The sequence below is a fragment of the Drosophila biarmipes genome, chromosome 3L (genome assembly GCF_025231255.1).
Source record: "Drosophila biarmipes strain raj3 chromosome 3L, RU_DBia_V1.1, whole genome shotgun sequence".
NCBI classification, from domain to species: domain Eukaryota; kingdom Metazoa; phylum Arthropoda; class Insecta; order Diptera; family Drosophilidae; genus Drosophila; species Drosophila biarmipes.
Genome location: NC_066613.1, coordinates 20,215,147 through 20,240,577, shown reverse-complemented (window position 1 = coordinate 20,240,577; position 25,431 = coordinate 20,215,147). Strand labels below are relative to the sequence as shown.

The 25,431-nt window shown below is 42.4% G+C and overlaps 1 protein-coding gene across 2 annotated transcripts in view; it reads left to right on the top strand.

The window, feature by feature from the left end:
- The window catches only part of LOC108034951 (Ig-like and fibronectin type-III domain-containing protein 2), a 75,136-nt gene extending 50,055 nt beyond the window's left edge, over nt 1-25,081 (top strand). For both annotated transcript variants that reach the window (XM_017110237.3, XM_017110236.3), the window contains 16 exons: nt 5,816-5,909; nt 6,008-6,178; nt 6,245-6,382; nt 6,883-8,005; nt 8,763-8,976; nt 9,486-9,759; nt 11,073-11,357; nt 12,520-12,857; nt 19,640-19,793; nt 19,889-20,024; nt 20,542-20,734; nt 20,794-21,040; nt 21,342-22,020; nt 22,896-23,200; nt 23,278-23,522; nt 24,169-25,081. In XM_017110237.3, the coding sequence (XP_016965726.1) occupies nt 5,834-5,909; nt 6,008-6,178; nt 6,245-6,382; nt 6,883-8,005; nt 8,763-8,976; nt 9,486-9,759; nt 11,073-11,357; nt 12,520-12,857; nt 19,640-19,793; nt 19,889-20,024; nt 20,542-20,734; nt 20,794-21,040; nt 21,342-22,020; nt 22,896-23,200; nt 23,278-23,522; nt 24,169-24,516 (4,926 nt within the window). In that variant the 5' untranslated portion in view covers nt 5,816-5,833 and the 3' untranslated portion in view covers nt 24,517-25,081. The remainder of the gene's footprint in view (nt 1-5,815; nt 5,910-6,007; nt 6,179-6,244; nt 6,383-6,882; nt 8,006-8,762; nt 8,977-9,485; nt 9,760-11,072; nt 11,358-12,519; nt 12,858-19,639; nt 19,794-19,888; nt 20,025-20,541; nt 20,735-20,793; nt 21,041-21,341; nt 22,021-22,895; nt 23,201-23,277; nt 23,523-24,168) is intronic.
- Nucleotides 25,082-25,431: the final 350 nt, after the last annotated feature.

The window sequence follows — 25,431 nt, the reverse complement described above, 5'->3', positions numbered from 1 at the left end:
AAAGGAAATTGTGCAATTTGGTTTAGAATTCAAGCCTTTGTCTTATTAATAATTAATCTTATTCAACTTTCTGTGTGCTCTAGTGCAGGTATGTCACAAAGTTAAGCTCATATTAAGCCCATTTTGTGAGCTGAAATCATAATTGGTTGCCCAGCAACGAATGCGTCTTTTAGCCAAATTAACTTACAGCACTGGGCATCTGACTGTCGAGCAACTAAAGTAGACCGCACTTTGGTATTTTCCAACTCTCATTGTTATTGTTCGTTATGTTTTGGTCCTTTGTTGTAACATGTTTTGCTTATTCGTCGCTCCCGAGCTCCGGTATTTCCAGCATCTGTGCGTACCCATCTTTTTTATGCCTCTTTGGGGAGATTTTTACATTGAGGTGTGTTGATTTTGTTTTAATGCTAAAACAAATTTCGCTTTTTCCCTTTTTTTTTGGTTGCGGCTTAATGCCACAAGCCGATTTCCGTGGTTTTTTCCTGGCATTTGTTGGGGTTTTTCTTTCTGCTCTGCTCTGCACTGTTTTGTTCTGCATATTAATTTTAATTACAAACTTCGACTGAGGGTTGCTGAATAATTAAACACTTTCTTGTACATTTTTCGCCAGAAATTCCTGAGCCCCCTACAAAATCGGGGGATTAACTCTTTAATCAAGGTGTGTTGTCGCTGGAAACCAACATTTCCATTTCCTCTGCTAGCTGGACCCCAAACAAAAACAAACAAAAGTTTTGCCTTGTTGTTTTTAGTTCTGGGCTTTTGTCGCCTTATCGGCCAGCCTAAAAGTTTTGCCTGTGTCTACCTGGCGTATGAGTAATTTTTTTTGTTTGATTATCATATTTCTCACTCAGAGCGAAGCAGGAAAAGCCAAACGAAAGGCCTAAACACACTTTTACCTTCCCTTGGCCAGCAAATGAATGGAAAAAGGTTGACAATGTTTTTCTTCTGTTTATTTTTTGCACTCAAGTTCAAGTTTTCTGGGCAAGAGCAAGAACATAAATATGCACAGCTATGAACATTAGTTTCAATTTGCAAAAAAAGAAACGTGTGTGGTTGTGGATCTGTGCGTTTTGTAGGTCTCTCTGGCATACCTTGCAGCCCCAACCTTTCACCTTCCCCTTGCTTGTGTGTGGGTGTGAGTGTATCTGTGTGTTTGTAAGAGCTTGTCGCCCCTGGTAAGTATGCAACACTTTTACTTTTTGCCCCGTACTCCGGGCCGTGTGAAAACAAGAGGCGAACAAAAGCTGCTTAAAAACACCGAACCATAACAATGTAAAGTGTTGTAGGAGCTGTCGAAAATATTTTACACCTTTTGCGCTGCGACTCGCAATCTATGGGTTGTTCTGAGGGATGCGCACCTTATCTGGGGCCACTCGAAAAATATACCCCAAAAGCTGAGGCACAAGCAACAAGGTAAACATTTTGCGGTAATTAAGAAAAATTACCTAGCCCAGCCAAAAAAAAAAAAAACCGGAAAACCAAAAAAGAAAAACAAGAAAAGCACAACAACAAAGCCCATAAAGTAGTCCTTGGCCAAAAGCCGAACACACACACACACAGAGACAGACAAAGTTGGCCGGAACGAAGAGACAGCTGAAGCGTCAGCTGTGGGAAACCCTCGTTCAGTTTTCCCCATTTCCCCGCATTTTCACCCCCCCGTGTTCTTAGGTCTCTCACCATTTTCTAGTGGCTGCGACTTTTTGGTGTTAACTTTAAATTAGCAGCAAAGTGGAAAGTGTTGTCGGTTGGCTTTTAAAATGTTTTGCGGTGTATTTTATTTATCATGAAGTAGATCTGGTGTGGCAATTGCCAGCCCCCTGCACCTTTTCTCTGCCCACCTTGTCTCGGCTGTCATTTGTCTGTCTTGGCCATGTTATAAAATAATGTGTAAATGTCCTTTTGCTTTTTTCATTTATACCACCACTCTTCTCTTTTGTTTCCCTCCTCTCTTTTTTTTGTTTAATTTACTTAATGTCCTGCCCGGGTCCTTTTATGACGCCTTCTTGGGGACTATTTTTCCGGTTTTTTGTCCTTTGTTGTTCATCTTACGTTTTTTGTTTTTGTTGTTCGGGGCTCGTTTACCTTGAGAGTTGGCCCCAGCTTTATCATTAATGTGTGTGCTCAGTTCCTTAATTAGTGACGGGGACCGTCCAGAAATATCGGGTAATAAAAACCAAAAGTTACGTAAAAAAAGAAACAAGATATGCTAATTTCTGCACTTGATAAATATTTTATGGAGTTGCAAGAGGCACTGTCTCTGGGGAACATTTTGTGGAGAGCGGGAATTAATACTTAGATTAGAAAGTTTTTATTGGCAACCTAAATGGGGGCCAAGTCAAGGAATGATAAACTTGGTCAACAGTTTTTTAAATTGTTGGTAATAACTTTTTTAATAACACATTTTTTTAATTACCCACAAATGTATTTATTTTATTTTGAAGTGTTAACCAATATTCTATTGGGAACCAAATAACAGTTCACATCTTCTTCTCGGCGTCACCACTAAATGACAATTATCCTAGATTGCAGGCAAATTCAATTAATTTGGATTTTACACATCCCGCCTGAAAGTTGAATTTTTAACCTGAATTTCAATTCGGTTTTTGGTTTTGACACATTGTCTCCCAGAGAAATTTAATTAGGGCAAGCGCAACTTAGCTCGACTCGAAAGCGTATACGTAATTTCATTAACAATTATGACCCAAGCGTTAGGGTTGCGCATCCCACATCTTAAGCCAGAAGTTGGCGAGGGGGGCTCTCGAAAGATTGGATTGATGTGTGCCACTTGACATGCCAAGAAGTTGAAGGAGCAACACATAACACATATAAGTTGGATGGAAAGGCGTCGTAAAAAAAGATTCGAGACGCTTACCGCTCATTTTTGGGGTGGCACGCCAGCTAACTGTCTGTGGCAGCTCCTTCGCTGTTGTGCTAATAAAATCAAAACTGATTACCACATCATCTTCAACGAGCTGAGCGGAACCGGGCTCAGGGCTCCCCAGCACGCAGCAGAACACAGCGTAACGCTCGGAATCGAAGCATGCATATCATATTACTCATACGCCACGTTATACAATTTACTTACAACGTCAACGAGCAGAACGTTGACAGCGAACCAAGACGAGTCGAGATGAGATGAGACGGGATGAGATGGGATGAGGTGGGAGCCGAGGAGCTCTGGTAGTTGTGGCCCAGATGAAGACAAATAGATGGCTACATCGTGGAGGACATACGAGCACGCGCTTACACTACAGGAAAAAATCTGACTTTTCTCTCGAAAATACTAAACATTTTTGAATGGTTTCGAAAATCTGAACAAGATATTATTATTTATTTAAAGATTCTGCATTAAAAAAACAATTCAGTTGGTTCATATAAACTATTGAATGTTACAAATTGGCAGAACTAAATTTCGTTTTTCTTAAAATAAAAATTTCAATTTTAACCATAAATTTAAATGTAAATTTGTAAGTATTTTGATTCTACAATTTGCTTATTAATACTATTTATTAAATTCTATTTTTGAGCTAGGGTTTAATTGTAGGTTTGCAGTAATCTTGATTTTACTTTCATCCTGCAAAATAGTTGACAAGTTTACTGAAACGTGTATTAAATGCTAACTTTAAGGCAATGCTTTCCGTGTATCCCCTGCATGTGTGTGCGTGAGTATCTGTGTGCAGGATGTGCGTGCCTGGATGAGTGCGCAAAAATGGCAACGGCAAAGAGCAAAAGCCAAGAGCCAAGAGCAAAAACAATTAATTGAGTGGGTGGCAAGCGACACCAGAGTGCAGCGAAAGATAAATCGTTTTGCAATAGCGCTATAATTTAATCAAATTTGTCACTTTTGCAATTGAGCAACTCGCGCGGCAAAAGGAGACTGCCGCTCTGTTGGAATTTATGAATGGCATTTCCCGGAGCGAGGAGCGCATCTAGACAAAAGGTGAGCTCTGCACCGGCAGTACCTGAACCCGAACCCGTGCCTTTCCACCTCGAAAGGGTAACTCAATCTTCGCTTCATGGGTGGCAAGTGCGTGCTCGGGCATCGCGTTCGCACTTTGTAAATTCAATTTGAAATGCGCTTGATGCGCACAAAGGCAGGCACAAGCCCACCTAGTGCACCTTATGCTCACATGGGTGGAACTCCTCCCCCCGTGGTAAGACCCCTTCCCCAGCCTGGCCTGTGATGCCGTACAAGTGCCACCCACTTGGAAAACGGGGTGTGTTTTTCACTGTCGCTGATGGCCAAACAAATGCCAGCTAGCTAAGCGGTTTGTCAGAGCGCTGGGGGTCAGAAAAACGGGGGGAAGTGAACGATAAACGTCATTGATGACGACCCAGCAAGCTGGTGACCCCTAGTCCCTGCTTACCCACTGCTAGCCTGCTGCCCAACCCGTTCCCTAACGCGAACATACACACTCGGCGATTAGGTGAATCGATTAACCGTTCTCGTAATTGAATACAAGCGCACCAGCCGCACGCACTTATTTTGGCGCAGTGTACGCAATTTGTTGTTGCCATTACCCGTGCAATGGTCGCTAAAACTGCCAGCAAATTCTCAGTTACGCTCTCACGTGCAGAGCACTCACACAGCTGCCAGTGCAAACACACACACGCACACGGATACAATCAGCTCGAGCACCTTTCACAGAATGCTCGAACCAATTTCAACAAATCTAAACCCCCTGCTACACCGAGAAAAATAGTATTTGAATTTAACAAAACAAAGAAATTGATTAAACTAGGAACAATATTTGTAGAGGTTTCTTTTTTTTGTTGATCAGACACATATATTTCTTTAGATAAATATTGGTAATACCATAAAAAAAATATATTTTTAAAATCAGAACTAATAAATTATTGAAATAATTAAAATAATTATTTAAAAGCAACCCATACATATGTAAAAAATTTAAATAAACTTAATTTCATATATTTGTTTTTTTTTTATGAATAATTTAAAGCCATTTGCCCACATTTATTTTGGGTCACCGAACTTTTTTATTTTTCTTTACCCATTTTATAAGCCACTGAAATGATGTTTTTTTTCATTAAATTCAAGTTTTAAAGAGTGCTAAACAATATTGACAAGCACCTTATATTTAAAAAACGAATTTGATCAAAGACTAAAATTGATTTTTTTATGAAAGTATTTGCTCGCTTATTTTTCTTGTGTACCCCACCACTGCAATGTTAAACATTTTATCAACGCAGAAAAAGAGGGGAGAGCAAAAAACTCGTTCGAATTTTTAAACAAAAATCCAAAAACGTTGGCCATAAGCGAACAGGTAACCAAACCAGGCATCCAGCCTGCGGGAAAACTGCGGGGGAAAGTGGTGCGGCAGGTGAAAAGTGAGTGGATAGGGGCTGGAAGGGGGGGGGGAAGCGTTTCCAGCTTCGAGGGGTTGTGGATGTTATTTTTCAAACATCAAATGTTCTGGCAACGTTGACGTCAACACAGGGTCCAAGGCAAAAGTGACGCTACTTTCAGCTGTTTGTGCTGGCTTCCTTCCTCTCCGGCCATCGGTTCCCAATTGGCTGCATTTCCCAGGTCAGCCATCTGCCACGCCCCCATTTCCACGCCCTCGCTTTTGCCTCTGCCGACCCCATCATAGTTGCCACTGGCGTTTCGCCCGACCCGGCCATTTATTGCAATATCAAAATGTTTCCTTTCCGGCGTTGAAAATGATTGAAAAATATTCGCAGCTCCATGGTTTTGCTCTTTAAGGTTTGCGAAACAGTTTTTGTTTGATTTTTGCATTACAGGTGATCCGGTTTATTTAAGTAAACAATTTCGCTTTTATTTCTGTTCTTGCAGGTTATCCTACAAGGAATAATGCTCAGGCTTTTGCTGGTTCATATAATAACGATATGTGTGCTAATAACTAATGTTAAGTCTGGTGTGCCAATTGGTGAGTACATTAAAAGTATCTTAAAATGCTTAAAGTGAAAAAGATATTTTGTTTTGTAATATTTATTGTAAATTCAATATTTGTCTTACAAATTCAAGGAACCGGCGGACCCTCAATTATTTTGGAGAGCAAGGATGCTCTATTAACCTGCGTGGTCTCAGATAATTCCTCGAACAACACAGTAATATGGAAGAAGGGTGACGAGATCCTGACCGCCGGCACAGTGCGGGTAACCAAGGATCATCGGGTGCGCATCCTGCACGATGAGAGTGGGTTTCGCAAAGCCTTTAACATGTTTGTAAGCCACTTAAGCCAACGTTTGGTTTTCTTATCAGATCCCAAGGGAAGGAACCTGGAGACGGGGGGCGAGGTTTGGGTGCTCTTGATTAAGGGTCTCAAGCCCAGCGATTCGGGGGCATATATATGTGAGCTCAACTCGGATCCCGTGCTGCGCAGCATTCACATACTGACGGGTAAGGGTGAAAACCAAAATCATTACAGAAGAAAAAATAGTCTTTTGCGTATTAAGAAAAAACAATCAAAGGGGTTTTTATAAGTATACCAAAATATTATTGTATAGTTTGTTTTAATTCGATTGCCAAATGAATATAAAAGTACCAAGCTTGTAGCTTTACCAAGATTTATAAATAAAACATATACTTATAAGAACAAGTTAAAGAATTTTCCGTGCGGAAATATTAAAATAATATTAAAAAAAAGTCATAAATTATTCAAAGAGTTTTCGAACACTTTAACAGAATCTCATTAAATTTGTTTTAAAATCTACATTTTTTAAAAGGAGATTTTATAAAAGATTATTCTATAAACGCAATAAATTTATTTGAAAAAAAGGGGTCAGTTTATAAATAATTTTTTACATGATAACTTTAATATATTTTTCCTTGATTTAATTTTTGACTGCCCTTTTATTTTCCTGTATGCCAAATTAATTTCACGCCTTAACCCCCGACAGTCAAGGAGCTGCATTCGGCGACGGGTGGCCCGGGAAATTCCACGGACACGTCGACCGCGGAGTCGAGTGATGTGTTCCTGCTGCCGCCGCCGCTGGACGCGCAGGATAATCGCAGTTTTTGGAGGCCCAGCCAAGTGCCACCGCTGGTGACCCACGACTTCACCGAGTGCTGCGAGCGGGCCAATGTCTCGACGCAGTGCATGGGCTTCTGCAATGTGCACAACATCCTCGACGGCACCACGGGCATCGATCCGGAGGCCTGCGAGCGGGACTTCCCCGGCATTGTGCGCTGCATGGCGGATGGCCGCAACCATGTGCCCTGCTGCGTGGACAAGCAGATTCCGGACCTCTGCCAGGACATGTGCCGCGGCGAGTACACTCCCTTCACGGACAAGCTGAAGACCCGCGTGTCCTGCGTCCAGCACACCCTCAGCGGGCTGCAGTGCATCCTGAAGGGTGTGCAGTTGATACCCAGTTCGCCGACCTTTGTGACCATCGAGAATGTCAGCGAGACGAGTGTGACTGTGGGCTGGACTGCGCCGGATAAGATGGCGGACCGGGTGACCGGCTACACCGTAAATGTGACCACTTTGCACAGCTTCGATGAGGATGAGCTGAGCGGGGAGATTGTTCACCGAACGGCAGCCGAATCACCGGAGTCTATAAGCCTTTACACGGTGCCCACGAATCAGACCCAGTTGGTCCTCAATAATCTTAACCCCCTGCACATGTACGCCGTGATTGTCACGGCTACCAATGAGTTTGGTTCCAGTTTGCCCACCGACAGGCTGAGATTCTTCACCCACACCAGCGCCTCGGCGGCGGAATCGCAGGCGGGAACGACAGACAAGCAGGCAATGCCCCAACTTCCGGACACCCGGCAGTGCTGCGAGGACAACGGCATGACCCATCGCATGTGTCTGGACAAGATGTGCGATCCGCAGAAGACCGATCAGGCCAACCTGCCCGACTTTATGGTCTGTGCTCCCTGGTCCAACATCACCTTCAACTGTCTGGCCAACAATATCGATCATACGCCCTGCTGTCGCGCCAGGGGAATACCCTCGGCATGCTTTCCCCTCTGCTCGGGCAAGCTGACCTCCCTGGACTTCAGTTTATTCAAGTAAGTTCAAAGGGATAAAGAAAATGTATTTTAATTAAAATGTGAAGTTCATTATAAAAGAAGATACAGATCATTTATCTCCTTTTAAGAAAATGATGTCATAATATTGTTTAAAGTCCAATGCAATTAAAATTATGCGTTTATTCAATCACTTTGTTTTTCTTAAATAGTTTAATTGAAGATTAAATTCTCTAAATATTTTATTATTTTACAAAAAATAAAAGATAAGACATTAATAGAGTTTTTTTTGAGTCTTGATAATTGAATGCAAGCAGCATCAAATATTTGAAAAAACCATTTGCATTCTTTAAATAATTTTTTAATGTATGAAATTAAATGATTGAAATAAATTATTTTATATTGTTAATCTTTCCTTGGAATTCTTAGTCCAAATTATGCATTGTTTAATACATCTTCCTTGGCATTTTCACTTCCCATAAGGACTCTCAAATTTGAATCGATAATCATCAATGAGCTGCTCATTCCTCTGTTAATAACGTACCCAGCCCATGCGTACCCGTCGTCCTGCTCTGGAAAACCCATAGGCCGTTAAGCTCTAATATCAATCCCATGCCGGTGCCCATTACCATCCCCATTCCCACTCCCGCACTCATATTCCCATTGCCACAATGCCGCTCCCTTATCCGGCGCCCAAACACAATGCTACTTGCTAATGACTCCGCAGGATGAGTTTTTATGCCGAATGCCAATTACGGAGCTCTCTGCTCACTCACCTCTGCTCTCCGGCTATTTGCAGATGCCTGCGCTTCATGTCCGAGTACAACAGCTGTCTGTTCCAGGGCTACGGCGTGCTGGCCGATCCGCCGTCAAAGCTCCGGACGGTGGCCAAGACGGACAGCTTCGTGATTTTGGACTGGAACAAGCCGAAGCGCCTGGCCGACACCGTCAGCACATATCACGTCAAGTTCCGACGGCTGGGAGTGGGTGATGACTATCTGACCGTGGAGAAGGTATTACTATTACACTGAAATAATTCAGGGGGAAAACAGCCTAATATTATTATCCCGATTTAAAAATGATTTTTTGTATAATTTAAAATAATGTAAAATACTTTTTTCTGTCAAAACTATATTCAAGACTATCCATTCGAAACTAAAAATCAACTTACAGCAAAATCAACTTAAAAGACACTCTTCCAATTTGTTTATGTCATACAATTTTTGCTAAGATAAATTGGAAATTGGCGCTAATATTTCTTATTAATGATTCTATATAATACATTAATTGTAATCCAGAAAGCTTATATTATTTAGGCATAATATAAAATAATAGAATGCTTTATTGTCGACATTTGGTAGCAGTTTAAAACAATCATAAACATTTGGAGTATTTTTTTTTTTAATTCAAATCTTTTTCAATAAATAATTAATACTAGAAAGTGAATTTTTCCTCAGAGCAGTAAGCTGCTGCCCCCCTGCTCGCTCCCCAAATTGTTTGGCTAATTCATTAAGCTTTGCAGCGCCAGCCGCCGCTGATTCTCGAGGGTCTGGAGTCGGACATCTACTACGAGTTCTACGTGGTCTCGATAAACGCGTACGCCAAGAGCGAGGCCTCCCCGCGCCTCATCACCAGGACATTGGCCGCGGAGCCGGTCCAGCAGACAACCTCCAGATACAACATGACGACCTGCTGCCAGGCCTCAGGACTCCTGCCCCAGTGCGCCCCCCTGTGCTCCTACAACATCCGCCTGTCCGATATCGAGCGACTGGGTCCGGCCTGTCGAGCCCAAATGCGTAAGTAACATCTGGATATTCAGGGGTTTTTTTTTGGGGGGGGGGCTTCATGGGGAGGGGACCGCACCGGACCACAGGATAGCTCCCTTGGAAAACACTAATTAGCGGCCGTATAGAGAAGCCATTGTGTCCTGTGGACTTTTGTTAATTTAATGAGCCCATTTTGCATTTTTCGTTTCGTCTGCCGGCGATGCAATTTCGAATTTTAAGTGACTCGTTGCCTGCCCATTGGGGCATAATGAATTTTTGTACTTATGCAAATCAATTTTTAGTTAATTAGGCGCACACAATCCCCGAAAATGGCCGAAAGGGATGTTTGATGTACCTAAATGCATGGGAATTTGGCAAAATGGTTATACCATCAAAGTCTGTTGGCAGCAGATTGTTAGTGTTTGCCTGGGTTTATGTAATTTCAGAGGAGTTACTCTGTGTAGAATTGTTTGGCTTCGCTTCGGTCAGAGTAAACAAAGCTTTTCACAACTGATACTGGGAGCTTTGTTTATTTTCCATGAAATTTAATAGTAAATGCTGATAGCTTCATTTTCGGGGGTACTTCAATGTCCATGAGCAGGTTGTTAGTAGAAAGTCATTTGTACTTTATAGATTTAGAATGTTGGAGCTCTATGACTTAAACGTGGTTTTCTGAATCGTACCACTAAAGAGTTTACCATAAAAATAGTAGATATAAAATAAAAAATTATAACATTTAAAATTAAAAAAAAAAATAGTATTTTAAATGCAAAGCTTAATTACACAAAGCTAGCATAAGTATTTTTTTAATAGACTCCTTTTATTATCATCAATTTACACGTTTACATATTTTTACATACCGACATACTTTTCAATCAAAGCGCTTAAAATAGGAAAATATTATTGATTTTGGGCGCAATCAGAGCTCGACCTAAATTTGTGATTTCCTGGAATGTTTATTCTATCTTCCTTTTATGTTCGCCCCGAAGAAAACACTCAGTGCCGAAAAATGTTCCCGTCATTCTCAATCAAAAAATTGAATACGCCTCAATGCCACCGATGACTGGGCATAATGTTGCCCCAATTTACCCGTCACCTAGTCAATGATAGGAAATCTTTCGGTTAATTTCCTGTAAATTGCTGCCAAAGTGCCGACTCACGGCCGAGATCCTTTAAATTATCATCTCAACTGTGGAGTGGCGAGGCGGCAGAAGGGGGTCAGAATTGATGGGTCCGTGTCACAAATTGTTCCATAACAGGGCACAACGAGGCGTATCTGGGGGGCGGGGCAGTTTATGCAAATTTCGCCACAATATTAACCCATCTGGCGCTCTAATCCTTAGCCATCCTGGCCCGTTGTGCAGCTGGAGGTCGAGATCACAGTCCGTGCTGCAGTCGCCGTGGAGTCATTAACGCCTGCATGCCCCTCTGCCGGGGCGTCATGCCGCTCGCACTGACCACCAAGTCGGCATCGGCGGCAACATCATCATCAGCAGCAGCAACATCTGCAGCTGCCACCAGCAACGGCAATGTGGTGTCGTCATCATCATCGTCGTCATCGGGAACGTCAGGCAATGTGCCCGATTGTTTATCATATGCCGGCAACATTCTGCAGTGCTTCGAGGAAGGTGAGTAGTTACCATGGCAGTTGTCCCTGTCTTGCGTCCACATCCTGGTCTTTGTGTGCCCGAGTGCCCAGTGTTGGGTTTGGATGGCGAACTGTGACTGCCAGTGAATGAAATCAGCTCATTTGAATTTAGCCCGTGCCACTCACTCTTGATTAGGCACGTTGCATTGGTTTTCGCCAGTGATCCAGAGTGCGATAGGGGTTTATGTATATCTCATCCATCAAACTCACATTATCAATCAATAAAAAATTATTTTTTGAGGTAGTGAGGTTTTGGTAAACTGCCAAACATCCTAGATATACCTATAAAAACAGGTTAAACAGTACAAAAAATGTAATGTTGCTTGGAATTCAATGAGCTATTATTCTGAAAAATAACACATTAATTGAAAATATTTCTTTAGTTAGGTGTATAGTAATTAAAATTCAATTTACTAACATACCTTTAAAATTTAAAAGTTTTATAGGAAAAAATCAATCAGGAAACTTCAAACCAACGTCACATTTAAAAATATCATATTCTTTTTCAAATTTTTTTTAGAAACTTCAAATTATTTAAAATGATATGATTATATTGCAATTTTATATTTTATTATTCAAATAGTAAAAGTAATAATATGTTTTTTAATTTAAATTTGTGATAGAGATACAGCTAGTGATGTTTACGAAGTGAGTATAATTTTGTTGCATAGTTTAGTATAACTTATTAAAAGTAGGTACACATTCTTTACAACTTCAGTAGTAGCTAGTAAAAAGAGTATAATATTTTTAGTATGCGACAACTGATAAATATTTAGTTAATCATTCAACGAGAGCCCTCAGTCACTGGAAGTCACCGAGCTGGGCATCCGGCAGCTGGGCAGCCTGCACCACTGGTCACACCCTGTGGAGCATCCATCTGCGGCGCTTTGTCGACGGGTTGCCGCTGGCCTCGATGGGCTTGTGTTTGCAGCTAATTCTGTTTGTTTAATGGCGTGTCTGTGCACGTTGAGTATACGCACTGTTGCACGCCATTGTGCGCTAAATTATTTGGTCAGTGCTTTGGGCCAACCAACCACAGGCCGGCAGACAAAACCAATATTGGCCAATTAAAGTTGCATTATAAAACAAAACAATGCCGTTTGCTCATTGCTCATTGCATTCCCCTTTTTGCCATCGCACAGGCACACAGAATATCCCAGGACCACCGGAAGATGTGCATGCGACATTCGTGAACCAGAGCAGCGTCAGTCTGTCCTGGACGCAGCCCGATGTGGACGCAACCAATGGCAATGGCAACAGCAGCATCGGTGGCAACGCATCGCCAGGTGACTTGATAACCGGCGATGAACTGGCGTCTGGTGCCGTGGATCCTGCTGCCACTGCGGCTGCTGGAAAGGATGTGGCAAATGTCGGCGATGCCACAAGTGGGACAACTGGAACGGAGGATATTGAATTCATCGTGCAATATGGCAAAGTCAATAACATGACCATGTACGAGACAGTTGCCAAATTGGAAAATGTGAGTATATATCGGTTTTGGACAATAGACCCTGCTCTATCTGCACAAACTTTTCCAGTGCAGAACTATTCCCTCCCCCCCTTTTCTCAGCACCTGTGAGTTGGCTCGCAAAAGTTTTTCTTTTTTTTTGCCGGGCAGGCTCAGAGATTCACAGAGAATCAGAGAATCAGAGACTCCGAGACTCGGAGCCAGATTCACACACACAATGGGACACTTCATTTGCATGGGGGCCTGCGGGCGGTCGCCTTATTACGATTTGCCTTTTGGGCCAAAATGCTGACATTATATATATTCGAGTGCCAATGGAATTGAAAAGAGCTTACAAATTGCCTTGTCTGTGCCCCGGAGCAGGGGCCGGTGGCAGGGGGCCGTGTGGGCTGTGGGTGCCAGGACAATAACCGTTTCAACAACTTTCCGACCGGGAAGAACTTAAATTGCCAGGCGAGTTAATGAAGAAGTTCGGGGACAGGAAATTGCTTCCATAACAAGCAGTCATATTAGCAGATATTGTGGTCGTTTCGGCATACATGGCGTATGCGCAACGTGAGAGGCTGCACTAATTGTTCAATAAAGGCATTAAGCTGAAATTGTCTATCTTGATTCTGGCATCATAATAGACCGTGTGTCTGAGAGACTTGAATTACGCAGAGCGTGAGCCTTATTTGCCATATCCTATGAATTAAATGAATGAGTTTGGTGATATATTTCGAAATTCAAATTGATTCCAGATTCTGTGAGGAGTTTAAAATGGTGGAAGACTTGCATTTGTCACAAATAAAATATATTTTTGATTTTTTGTTTACCTTTCAAAACCCGCCAAAGCGGAGTACCAAGAATTAATAAAAAATGCATAGCTTAACTATTTACATTTTGAAACAATCTATTTTTGTAAAAATGCATAGTAGAAAAGAGAAATCCTTCCCTAAGGTAATTGCAAATTGAGAATTTTTTCCTGCATTAATTTCAGCCAAGGGCTCAGGGAAAATGTCCAAGTGATTTTGCAGCTAAGCCAATTATTCAATTATTTATTTAAATCATTGGCCATCGGCTAAATCCCACTAAATGCATATATCGATGGCCATTGTTTATCCCCGTCATTCAAATCAATTGGATTTTTAGCAAAAGCTCGCAGCGAATTTCAAGTGCAATCCTCTCTAACCAAAATATTCAACTTAAATATATATATAAAAATATATATACGGACAGATAGTTTTGGTTGGCCAACGCTAATCCAATTCAGTGTAATAATCTTTGAACTCTGTCCAAAACATCGGTTGAGGGGGGCTCGTTGGCCAGGTTTAGATGGATGCAGAGCTATGGGCAAAGTTTTTGACGCCTTTTCAGTTGAGTGGGGGGGGGGAGGCGTTGGCTGGGGGACTTATGGCCGCCATATGCATTGGCAACGTGCAAAACGTGACTATAAACTGGTAAAAATTGCAGGCGATCTGGAGAAAAAAACAACAAAATAGATGACGAAAAAAAATAGGGGAAAAAAGAGTAACCAAAACCAAACAACGGGCCAAAAGTTGGCTCTGGCTTTGCCATTGGCATTGTTGTAATTGTTGGTGTTGCAATTGTTGTTGCTCTGCAGCTTTGTTGCACTTGTTGTTGTAGTTATTGGCCGTTGTTGTCACACATCAACGCGCTTTGCTGGCAGCTGGGCCTCGGCGATGTTGCTGCTATCGCTGTTGCTGGTGGAGTTGTTGCCGCTGCTGCAGCATCAGCCATGGCCATCAGCAGAGTTATTGGCCTCGAAAAACTTGCAAATGCTAAAAAATACAGCAATACGGCAACAACAAAGGCCTGGCAAGAGTTTGTCGCGTGTTGATGCGCACAGAAATGTATTTAAAGTGGGGTCGGTGTTGCCGATGTTGCTGTTGGCATTGCTGTTGTTGCTGTTGCTGCTGGGGGCACTGCAACCTGTCGTCGACAACCTGCCAATGATGCTCCAGCAGCAGCGACTCACTGGGCGGTGGTCCCGTGACTTTAATTATTTAAAAATCTAGGGAAATACTAAGCAGTACCTAAGGCCTTAAATGCTATATTCTTTCTTACGCATTTAAGGAACCCAAAAAAAAGTTATATTTTTAGTAACCCAAAATTGTAATTAACAAAGGCTAAGGCATATTAAATTCAAGGGTTTAATATATTTTATCATAGAATTTTTACTTTTAAAGTTAAAGGTTAATTGGGTGACTAGCCTAACCTAAAATCACACACCTTGTGTAGATTATAATTTTCTTTAACATATTTTTTAGCAAAAGCTCTAACCTTTTTTGTTGATAATGCATTTTAAGATTCATTGCTATACGTTTGATTAAATATGAATGATTGATCATGAGGTGCTGGGAATTCCAGTTTCTATTGATGGCTGCAAAGAAAAGGGAAACCCCGAAACCATCGTGACGGGGGCTTTCGTCACGTGAGCAACTCTGCGCCAGAAAACCAATCGATATGGAAGATACTGTGCGGTGTCAGCTTTGGTTCGCATTTTTTCTTACACTCTGAGCTGTTTTTTGTTGATTGTGCTGTGGAAAATTCATTCGCCCTGTTGGTTGCTTATTTTTTTCGTTATTTTCCCCCCTTTTTTTGCGCATTTTTGTTTTATTTTCACTTGCTTTGGTCAGCAGTGCTCGCAGCTGTTGCGGTGATGCTGTTGCTTTTGCTGTTGGCTTAACTTGGGGCCTGGCTTCGGCTTGGCTTAAATGCTTTTCAGTTTTGCCGTTTTTGCGGTGCGACCAGCCCAACATCGCAGCATCGCAACATCGCACCATCGCCGGTGTCAAATGGTTTAAACGCGCCCCGCGACCCCATCTGAATGGGTTATTGTATCTATAAGTTCGTGGCTATCGGCACAGTTCCCTTCCAGCAGCCTGCAATGCGTTGACTCAGTGTGACACTTTTATGGACAAACTTAATTGCTTTTGGACGTGTCAGAAATATATATGTACATGCGGAGGAGGGGATATGGGGTGAGGGGGTAGAACATCATTGGGGCAACAAACCACTGGGCCAAGACTAATGGCTTGGCGAAAAGTTGTGCTTAAACTAGCAATCGCAATGCCGCCCAATATTTAAAGGTAATTTCGCCGGCAGCCCGCTGTGTTTTTGCAACCCTTCCTGATTGAATCAGTGCCAATAATTTGGCAATTTCTATTCGTCGCCAATGCACGGCCGGCATTGTGTCACCAGCAGCATCAGCAACAAACAGCCCCACAAAAACATTATTCGAATCTACAGGATATTACATACCATCGGGCTGGAGAAGGGGGGAGAAATGGGGGGTGAGGCATGAGGGATGAGGGGTTCGGGAAAAGCGGAAATAAAAGGTTTTCCTTTCCACAGTCGCTGCTAGCGAATGATTCTCCTCTGTTGACTCTGTTGGCCGAAAACGAACGTAACTTTTGTGATGATTTTTAGTGCCGCCGCTCTGCGTTAGTTGGTGCTGGGACTTTTATTCCTATTTGTGTTTATGTTGGCCAAACACACGGCCATAAAAAACTTTTTAATATAGCCGGCAACACTGAAAAGCACCGAAAAAAAGAGGAATCAAGGAAGGGACTGACCACGATGCCAGAAATTAGACACATTAAATATTCTGATACAGCTGTGAAGGAGCCAAAGGGGTTTTGGGCCACGGCGATTATGTGCTTTGTCACTGCAGCCGACTTCGGGCCAAGACAACTGGTAAATGAGCGACCGGGGACCTAGTTTTATGGCCGGAATGTGACTCCCCTTAAGGGGAGGGACTTCAGATACCCCAGATATGCACACGAAACAAAAAACGCGCCCTAACTGAGGTTAGGCTTTAATTAAATCTTAAAATAAAATAAAAAATAAAATATAAAAAAAGTTAGGGGAATGTACCATTTAAGCCCTGAATATCAAAACCATGTTTTGTATACCTCTAGTTAAGAGATCTCTTTGGGCCTAGTTATCAAGTTAAGTTACTATCTTTTTGGGAAAGTTAACATGAATAAAATGTAAGAGGGTAGACAAAAACATTTTCTTAATGTAGTGGTAGTTCTAAAAACCTCAATATTTGGTTCTAATAAACCCTAAATTGTTATGGGTACCTCTTGTAAGGAAATTTCCCTTAGATATGAAATTTATATTGAGAACTTTATTTTCTCTTAGTGCACTAGCTAAGTAGCTAAGGACATCGCGCTATGCATTTTGAGCAGCAATAGCTATTCGCTCAAGTAGTTGCTGGGGACCCACCTCGATTTCTGGAAGGTAACCCCATTAATTATTCAGTTAGGACCAGCTCGTCATGCCAATTGTGGCGCATTTAAGTTGCGGTTAATGTAATTACGAAGGGTGGCTTGGGGACTGAAAAAGCAAAGCAAAAAGCCACTCACAGAGGACACACGCCCAACCGAAAGTCCTTTGGCTGCTATTAGAGCTGCCCTTTTTTTGCCGCACGGACTGTCGAGAGCATAATAAATCGTTTTTCCCTGCTTTGCCTTGACAATCTTTTTGGGCTTTGAATTTAATGCGTTTTAGATAAGTTTCTAATGGAAGGAAATTAGTATTGAGCCGGGCAATTTATTCTCTCGGGCTGTGGTCACTAAATTCTAGTTAGTTTATCGGCGAGTACCTGTGTCAAACGGAAGACCCTATCTCTGAATTTAACCCCTGTTTCGGACGGGTTCTGGGGTTAAAATGGGTCCACTGCCCGGCGTCGTCAGCTCATACTTGACACAAGTTGTCACAGGCAGGGCGAAGCGAACCCCCCCGCAAATTGAGATTTACGACTTGACCCGGGCATGGCCAAAAAAATAAAACACATCTAACCATAAGCGAGATGAACCGCCATACATATTTAGAGATGTTGGCCAAACTGGCTCCACGAACAGATGTCCAACATCGCTCTGACATTGACTTACATACTCAAAATGACTCGTTACCCCGGCTAAGCTCGGGGAGGGCGGCGTTCGCAGGGGGCGTGGCACTCAAATCAAATCATTTTAGCGCATTGCCAGCGCTAAGTAGCTGAAATAACAAACGCCGGTCCCCGATGATGTCGCTGCCGCTGCTGCTGCTGATGATGATGATGATGATGCTGCTGCTGCTGCCATGCTGCTGATAAAAACAAGTTAATGCTGGCCCCCAGAACTGACTTTGCTTTAAAAACAAACAACGCTCGGCCATAAATCGAAATAAATTACTTAACGCGCCGCATTTTTTCGCACTGGCCAGGCGGCCAAAAATGCAATTAAAGGCCAAAAACCGCACCGCGACTGCGACATCTGCAAGAGATTAAAAAACGAGAGAGACCGAAACAACACAGCAGCAGCAGCAGCAACATCATCGCAGCAGCAACATCACAGCAGCAACATCACAGCAGCAACATCAACGCAGCAGCAACATCAGGCATTCAAGCGATTCGGTGTGTAAATGATTGAGTTGGTTCTGAGATTGTACGGTGTCCATAAGCCAGGCTATAAAAATTAGTCTAATAAATTGTAAAATTAACAATGAGGGTTTAAAAAAAAACAATATTTAATAGCATTTATGAAAAAATATAGTTTATATGCTTAACTATGCTTACGTGAAAGATAAAATCTAAAATAAAGCATTCTCGAAAGCATATTAGAAACAGTTTAAATGAAAAAAATCTTAAAAACATACAGTTTGGAAATATGTTTTCTTGATTTTTAAATATTATATTTTATTTTGTTCAATATTTAATGAAATATTCTATAATTTCAGGCAAGTTATTTTACTAAAAAAAATTATTTCATTACTACACTTCATTGTATGTTTTCTTTGTGCAGATACTTCATAATTTAGGACCCATCCCTTATGCCTTTAAATTCCCACAGGGCATCTATCGGCCACAAAAGCCGAAACACCAACAGATTACGCTAACAATTTTTAATGTGGATTTGCAGCAAGTGGGTTTTGGAGTGGGGTCACATGGGTTGCTATGGGGTGTTGGGGTCGCCCGTCCGCTGTCCCCGGGAAAACTCCATGCATAGACCAGCGGCCGAGATACAGCTGTCAATTTCGAGGATGGCTTTTGAAACAAAATAACGCCAGTGCGGACAGAGGGGACACGAAACGGGACCCGAATCGCAGATAGCGATAGGGACTGGGCTTGGGATGGGGGCCAGCAGGAGGGTCCGATGAGTCGGATGACTGCGACAATGGCACACTGCGAATGACTCTGATGACGATGCAGCTGGTCTGGCTGGACGTTGGAGAAAACAGGGTGTGGTGTCATTTGACGGGCTAAATACCACAAATTGCGCTGCGTGGCGGCAATTACAAAAAGTACTAATCATGGCGACATGTCTTTCAGCGAAATCAAGCCAAACCACAGCCAAGAGCAGACGACAGCAGAACAGACCGAAGCATTTTTTTATATAGTCGTTGGGAGGTCGAGAAAAACTCAATAAAGGGTGTAGCAACTCGGGGGTAATTGAGAAATCGATGTATATAAGGAGTGCTTTAAATGGTTCTTTTTTTAAATAATAAATTAGATGAATTTGGTGCTGAATATCCAGGTTTTTGGTTATTAAAAAATATACATAAGTTTTGAGTATCTTAAAAATAATATTGATCATGAAACTGGATTTATTGAAAATGTAGAGTTTATTGTGTTATATACTTATAAGCAAAAGAAGGGTTAATTTTGTATCTAGAGTACTGCCAAAGTCGACCCTTTTTCTGCGGTATGGTCTTCTGATTTCAGTCTATTCATAGCCATTTTCCCACATTTTTTTCTCGTTCTCGTTAACGTCTCGCCTGCCATTCGCATGCAATTATACACTTAGGAATTGACCACCAATGAGACGAGTATCGATTTGACCAATTTGGATGCGAATGCCTTGTACCGCATTACGGTTGTGACGCGCGGCAAATTTGGCACATCGCTGCCGGCATCCATGCTCTTGCTGAACACCACGGACCAACAAGGGGCCGGCGAAGGTGAGTTGGCCAACTCGACTCCAAAATGAGTTGATTTAATTGTGGTGCGGTCTGTTTTGCTACGATTGTGTGTGCTTTTCCTATGTGCATTGCAGCGCGGGGCGAGGGCGTGGCCTGGGGCGCCCCCTCGCCGCCCCACTCGCTGACGGTGGTGGCCCACAGTGCCACCTGGATGCAGCTCACCTGGCAGCCGCCCGAGTACGCGCATCCGCATGAGAGGATTACCTACAGGTGAGCCAGGGGATCAATCTGCCGGGCAGGCATTTACTTGAATTGAACTTAGATTTCAAAAGATGTTGGGTAGTATTTCTTGAAATATTTCTATTAACTTAAATTATGAGAAATTAAAAAAAAACACAGACAAATAAATAAATAAAATGTTTTTTTTTAATATTTTTTTCTTAAATTTTGTTAATATTTTTGGATTTTTAAAGTGCGTATTTTCAAGAAATAACTTTGGATTGATTTAAGATATTTCGCTGACTTATGTTTTTAAATGTTTTTAAATTATGTCTTTCTTTCATTCTTCTTCCAGTATTTATCATCCAAAGATTAAAATTTGTCCTAAAATTACCCTTAATCTGTAATTTTATTTTATTTTTACCATTTTGGTAGAACAATAAAATTCACCCTTTAAAGTTGTAGACATTTTTGAAATTGAAGAATTGAATTTTAAAGCTATTATTTTAAAGACCAATTTGCATGTTATGTTTTGGTGTGTGTTTTAACCATCGCCTCTCCCCCGCAGAGTCTACCACAAGGCCATGAGGGCCGAGCAATTCATAAAGATTGAAACGAAGCTCGCCTGGCTGCGGATGAACAACCTGAAGCCGAGCTCGCAGCATGTGCTCTACGTGGAGGCTGTGGGCGAGCGGGGCGACTCGCTGCCCTCCGAGACACTGGTGGCCTGGACGGATCCCGCCCTGCCCGCCTTTGTGGACGTAAGTGCTCCAGACTACATATTTATTTTCGGGCTAACTGAGGTGTACTCCACTTGCAGCCCCCCACTGTGCATCCGGCGGACAACATCCCGGAGGGCGGTTCCATGACCATCCTGTGTCTGGCCTTGGGCAACCCGGCTCCGACCATCTCGCTGTACGTGGGAGGACATCTGGTGCGGCAGGACACCTCGCGGCACATGGTCACGGTCATTCACAATGTGTCGGCCGACATGGAGCACGTCTCTTGCTATGCGGACAACGGCTACGGAGTGCCTATGCAGGCCACCAGGAGGGTTAACATATGCTGTAAGTAATGCAATTTGGGTTGATTCGCTTAGCTGCCTTATAGTGTCAAGGGTTTTTACCTTAAGGATGCGGAATGCATAAACAAGATACAGATAGTTCTGGAAATATATACATTTTAAAGATATGCTGATTATCCTTAAATTCGTCTAAAATGTACATTTATTTTAGTAAAATACAAGTCTTAAAGTTGTTCAATATTTTACAGGTAGCATAATGAAGTTTTATATTTATGCAGCTAGGTGAAACACTGAATTAATTTATTAAATATTTATTATTAAATCTTAAAATGTTTTCCCCTTAGATCCACCTAAAATCCAAGCAGCTGGCATCACCGTGGCCAATATTGGCGATGAGATTGAACTCCGCTGCACGGTGGACTCCAAGCCGGCGCCCAAGACAATTTTCTGGAGGGAAAAGGATGGCCGGGTGCCGGTCATAAACGGCGGCAACTACTTTATTTCCGTCAAATCCAATGAATCCCGGCCCACGATATATACGATGTCGTTAAGGATCAGCAAGCTGCAGGCCAACGATGTCGGCGATTACTTCTGCCATGCGGACAATCCCTTTGGGGCCACCACCACGCCGGTATCGGTGCGTATACGCAATACGCCGGCACTCAATCACAACGTCTCCGAGTGTTGTGCCGAGCAAAATGTGACGATGGCCTGTCGCAGTGCCTGCAGCTATTATGTGGACTTCGATGCCATTGCGGATCGACCCGAGTGCATTGTGGACTTTGACAAGCTGATGAGATGTGCCGCCGACGGCTCGGATCATCGATCCTGCTGTGCGGATGAGCATGTGCCCCGGAAGTGCCTGAACTGGTGCCGCGGCGAGTCGGTCCGCTCCAAGGAGATCTGCAGCCTGCAGTACGCCCGAACCATTGTGGGTTGCTTTGAGAAGAACCGCGATCGACTGCCGGGACCGCCGGAGCACATTGTGGTCAGTGTGGTCTCCGACAGCGAAGTGAATATAAGGTGAGTCTTTAATTCTGAACTCAATATATAGTACTTGGAAATTGGATTTACAATAAAGTGGCCTAGCAGATAAAAGTTCCTAAAAATATAGTAAATATTTCTTTATATTTTTATATTTTCTAAAAAATAATCTCTTTAAATTAATTTTCCTTTCTTGAGTGTCCAAAAGAATCTCCTGGATTTTTTTTTTTAATTTGTATATTATTTGTTATTATTTATGTTATATATAATTCCTCTTCATTATATAATATTCTCATAACTAAAAGTTTTTATTGATTATAATTCATAGATAAATGTTTATTTTTATTAATACAAAAAGGCCTGTAGAGTAATAATCTCGCCCTCAGAGACGCAAACTAAACAAAGTCTATTTTTGTGGAGTGTCCTACCTAAACAAAGTTTAACCGAGCAGAAGCCATTTGGCTTTAAGCCCCCAAACTATGTGGCACACGTTCCAACCCCTCGGCTAAGCTCTTAAACACTTTTGTCCGAAGCGGAAGTAGACTCATCCATTTAGCGCTCCAAACCCAATACATTCATTATCCTTCTCTGCGCCACACATCCTCTCATGTGGCCGGGTGCGAGCGTCCGAGGGTGAGGCTGTGTGTGCCACTAATAGACCGCAAATCCATTAAAGCAGAGATTTTTTATCTCACTTTAATACACTCGGTCAACGTCAAAGGTTGATGAGGGCTGCGAACCCGCTGGAACTGCTGCCGCATTAAATTTATTAAAATTCCAAACAAGTTTTGAGCCTGCAACAATATTGCCAAGGACTCATAATGCGGCGCCGTCGTCGTCGCCATCGTCGTCCTCGTCGTCCTCGTCGGTGTCTCTCTCTCTCTCTCTATGAAAACTAAACTATTTCATTACAGATGGGATGCGCCGACAAAGAATCCAAATGCTGTTGACGGCTATAGAATATTTTACCACGAGGCCGCCGTGCTGCCGCCGACGTCGAGTTCGAGTTCCCCATCCTCGGATCAGGGTGGCGCGATGGAGAATCCCGGCATGGATACCCTGGCCGCCATGAATAATGCAACAAGTATGGGCGGCAGCAACAATGCGATGGCCGCCCTCGAGATACGACGCATCGACGTAAAGGACACAACAATAAGCATTAATGGCCTCAAGAAGGATGTGCTCTACGAGCTGGTGGTGAAGGCTGGCAATAGCTACGGTGAGATTACTTGAGATGCTTGGGCCCAAGGTGCCCGAGTGCCGGCCAGGATTTTAATTTGCCGGCTTGTCTTGCAGGTGCCAGCGTGCTCACAGATCCGATTAGGTTCACGCTCGGCGAGCACCATGTGACCTCGGCCACCAGCAGCTACTCGAGTGCCGTGGGCACCATCAGTGGCATTGTGGCCAGCATTTTGGCCATTCTCCTGGCGGCGGCCGCCATTGTGTTCTACCGCCGGCAGCGCTCCAGCTACGGAAAGTCGGCCAACGGCAACGTGGCGTTCGAGAACCCCACCTACACCAGGGGCCTCGAACAGGTGCAGGTGTGTACAACGATCGATGGCCATTTTTTGGCCTCCATCATCATGTTTTCCTGTCGGGAAGGGTGTCTGCATAGCTTCGGGGTATATACGTTATGAATTATTAGCAAAGATAGCACAAATACTAAGTGAAAGACTTTAATAACGGCGACTTATACCTCATGACTTCGATCTACTGAAGAAATATTTTTTCTTTTATAAAAATAAGAAAAGTGGCATGAATGGATTTAGAACAATAAAATTAGATATTCCATTTTACAAATAATTTCATAGTTTAAAAACTGGTTCCATTTGAAAAAGCAATTCATTGGTAAAGAATCAAAATTTTATTTAAAACAAATAGTTTGCAAAAGGTTTTTGTAACCATAAAGCCATTAAAGTGCCGAGTTCTTAATAAACTTTATACACTAAATTCAGTACTGGGTATCATGAGATCAACTATATCTACTTTAGTCACCACACCTGTATTGCCAACTCCTTGTCGGAAAAGTTTATTTAGTGATATGATAGTTGTATGCTTTCGTGTATATTTCGTAGGCGTGTATTTACCTGTGTTTTTATGTATGTTATAACTGTCAATGTCTTTTTCTCCCACCCCCTCTAAACGACACATCGACACCCGGACATGGACATTTATGAACGGCCATAGCTACCCACTGTCACGTCGGCCATCACGACGCAAAATGGCAGCCACCATGGGATGAGCAGCAGCAACAACAACGGCAGCAGTCACAGTCATGGTCGTAATGGCATTGCCGCCACAATGACGACGTCCACAACGACAACGGCGCCGACAGCAGCGGCCACCTCGGCAGGTGTCACACTCGCGGGGAACAGGCAGCAGCAGCAGCAGCAGCAACACAAGAGTGCGGCAGATGCGGCGCATCACTTTCATAACCCGCTCAGCAATACGCAGTGCAATGAAGTAAATCCCACAATTTATGAAGAGCTCAAACTTGGCCAAGAAGGTGCTGGATTTAAGAAACTTGTGCCATAAACGTAGCACAATAACAATAACAAGCACAGAGACAGACAACCACAACAACAACAATAACAGCAACAACAATAACAACATCAACAGAGGAACACATGACAACAAAAACATGAACGAAAACAAACCAAGTATAGCTAGCGAACTTATATATATATATAAACTATATATATAGAAATATATACGCTAAATGTAGACATAGGCCGTGTAAACAGCGCGAAGCGCAACCTCAAACAACACACAGATACACACTCACACAAAGGAAAACAACAACACAGACACTGACAAATAGAAGCACACACACACACACACACGAACACACACACACGTAGACAGTGTGTACTGTGACATCTTTACGGAATGCATTGCGAGAAAAGACGTTGGGTAACATAAATTTTTGCTTGCAAAAATCTTTTGGGTAGCGTGTAATAAGTAATAAATTTTTAGTATGTAACTGTGATTCAACCAGAACAAAAACAAAAACAATGTAAAATAATTAACTAATTGGTAATGAAAGTAAGCAAAACTGAAAACTGATTGAGAAAAAATACCAATGATTAGTAAAAATCTATATATGCTAAAAGTGTTTTCATCTTGGCTTTTGTTGGGGCTAATACGCTTGATCTGGTCGAGAGGTTGTGCTAAAATATTACTCTATAATGTGGTTTTTGTTGTAATAGATTATATTTATTTAGTTACTTTTTATTATTTAGTATTTAGGTTTTAACGTATAGTACTTCAATTAAAAAAAATAATTAGTATTCCGTTTTGACTTTCAAGTAATGCTAGTCTTGAATCATATCGATAAAACAGATAAGCTAAGGAAACGGACTTTTTTGATCTCTCTTAAAGGAGACTAGCAGTATTTCATGCTTAATGAATATGTATATATATATATTTAAAATATCCAAGTACTCTGTA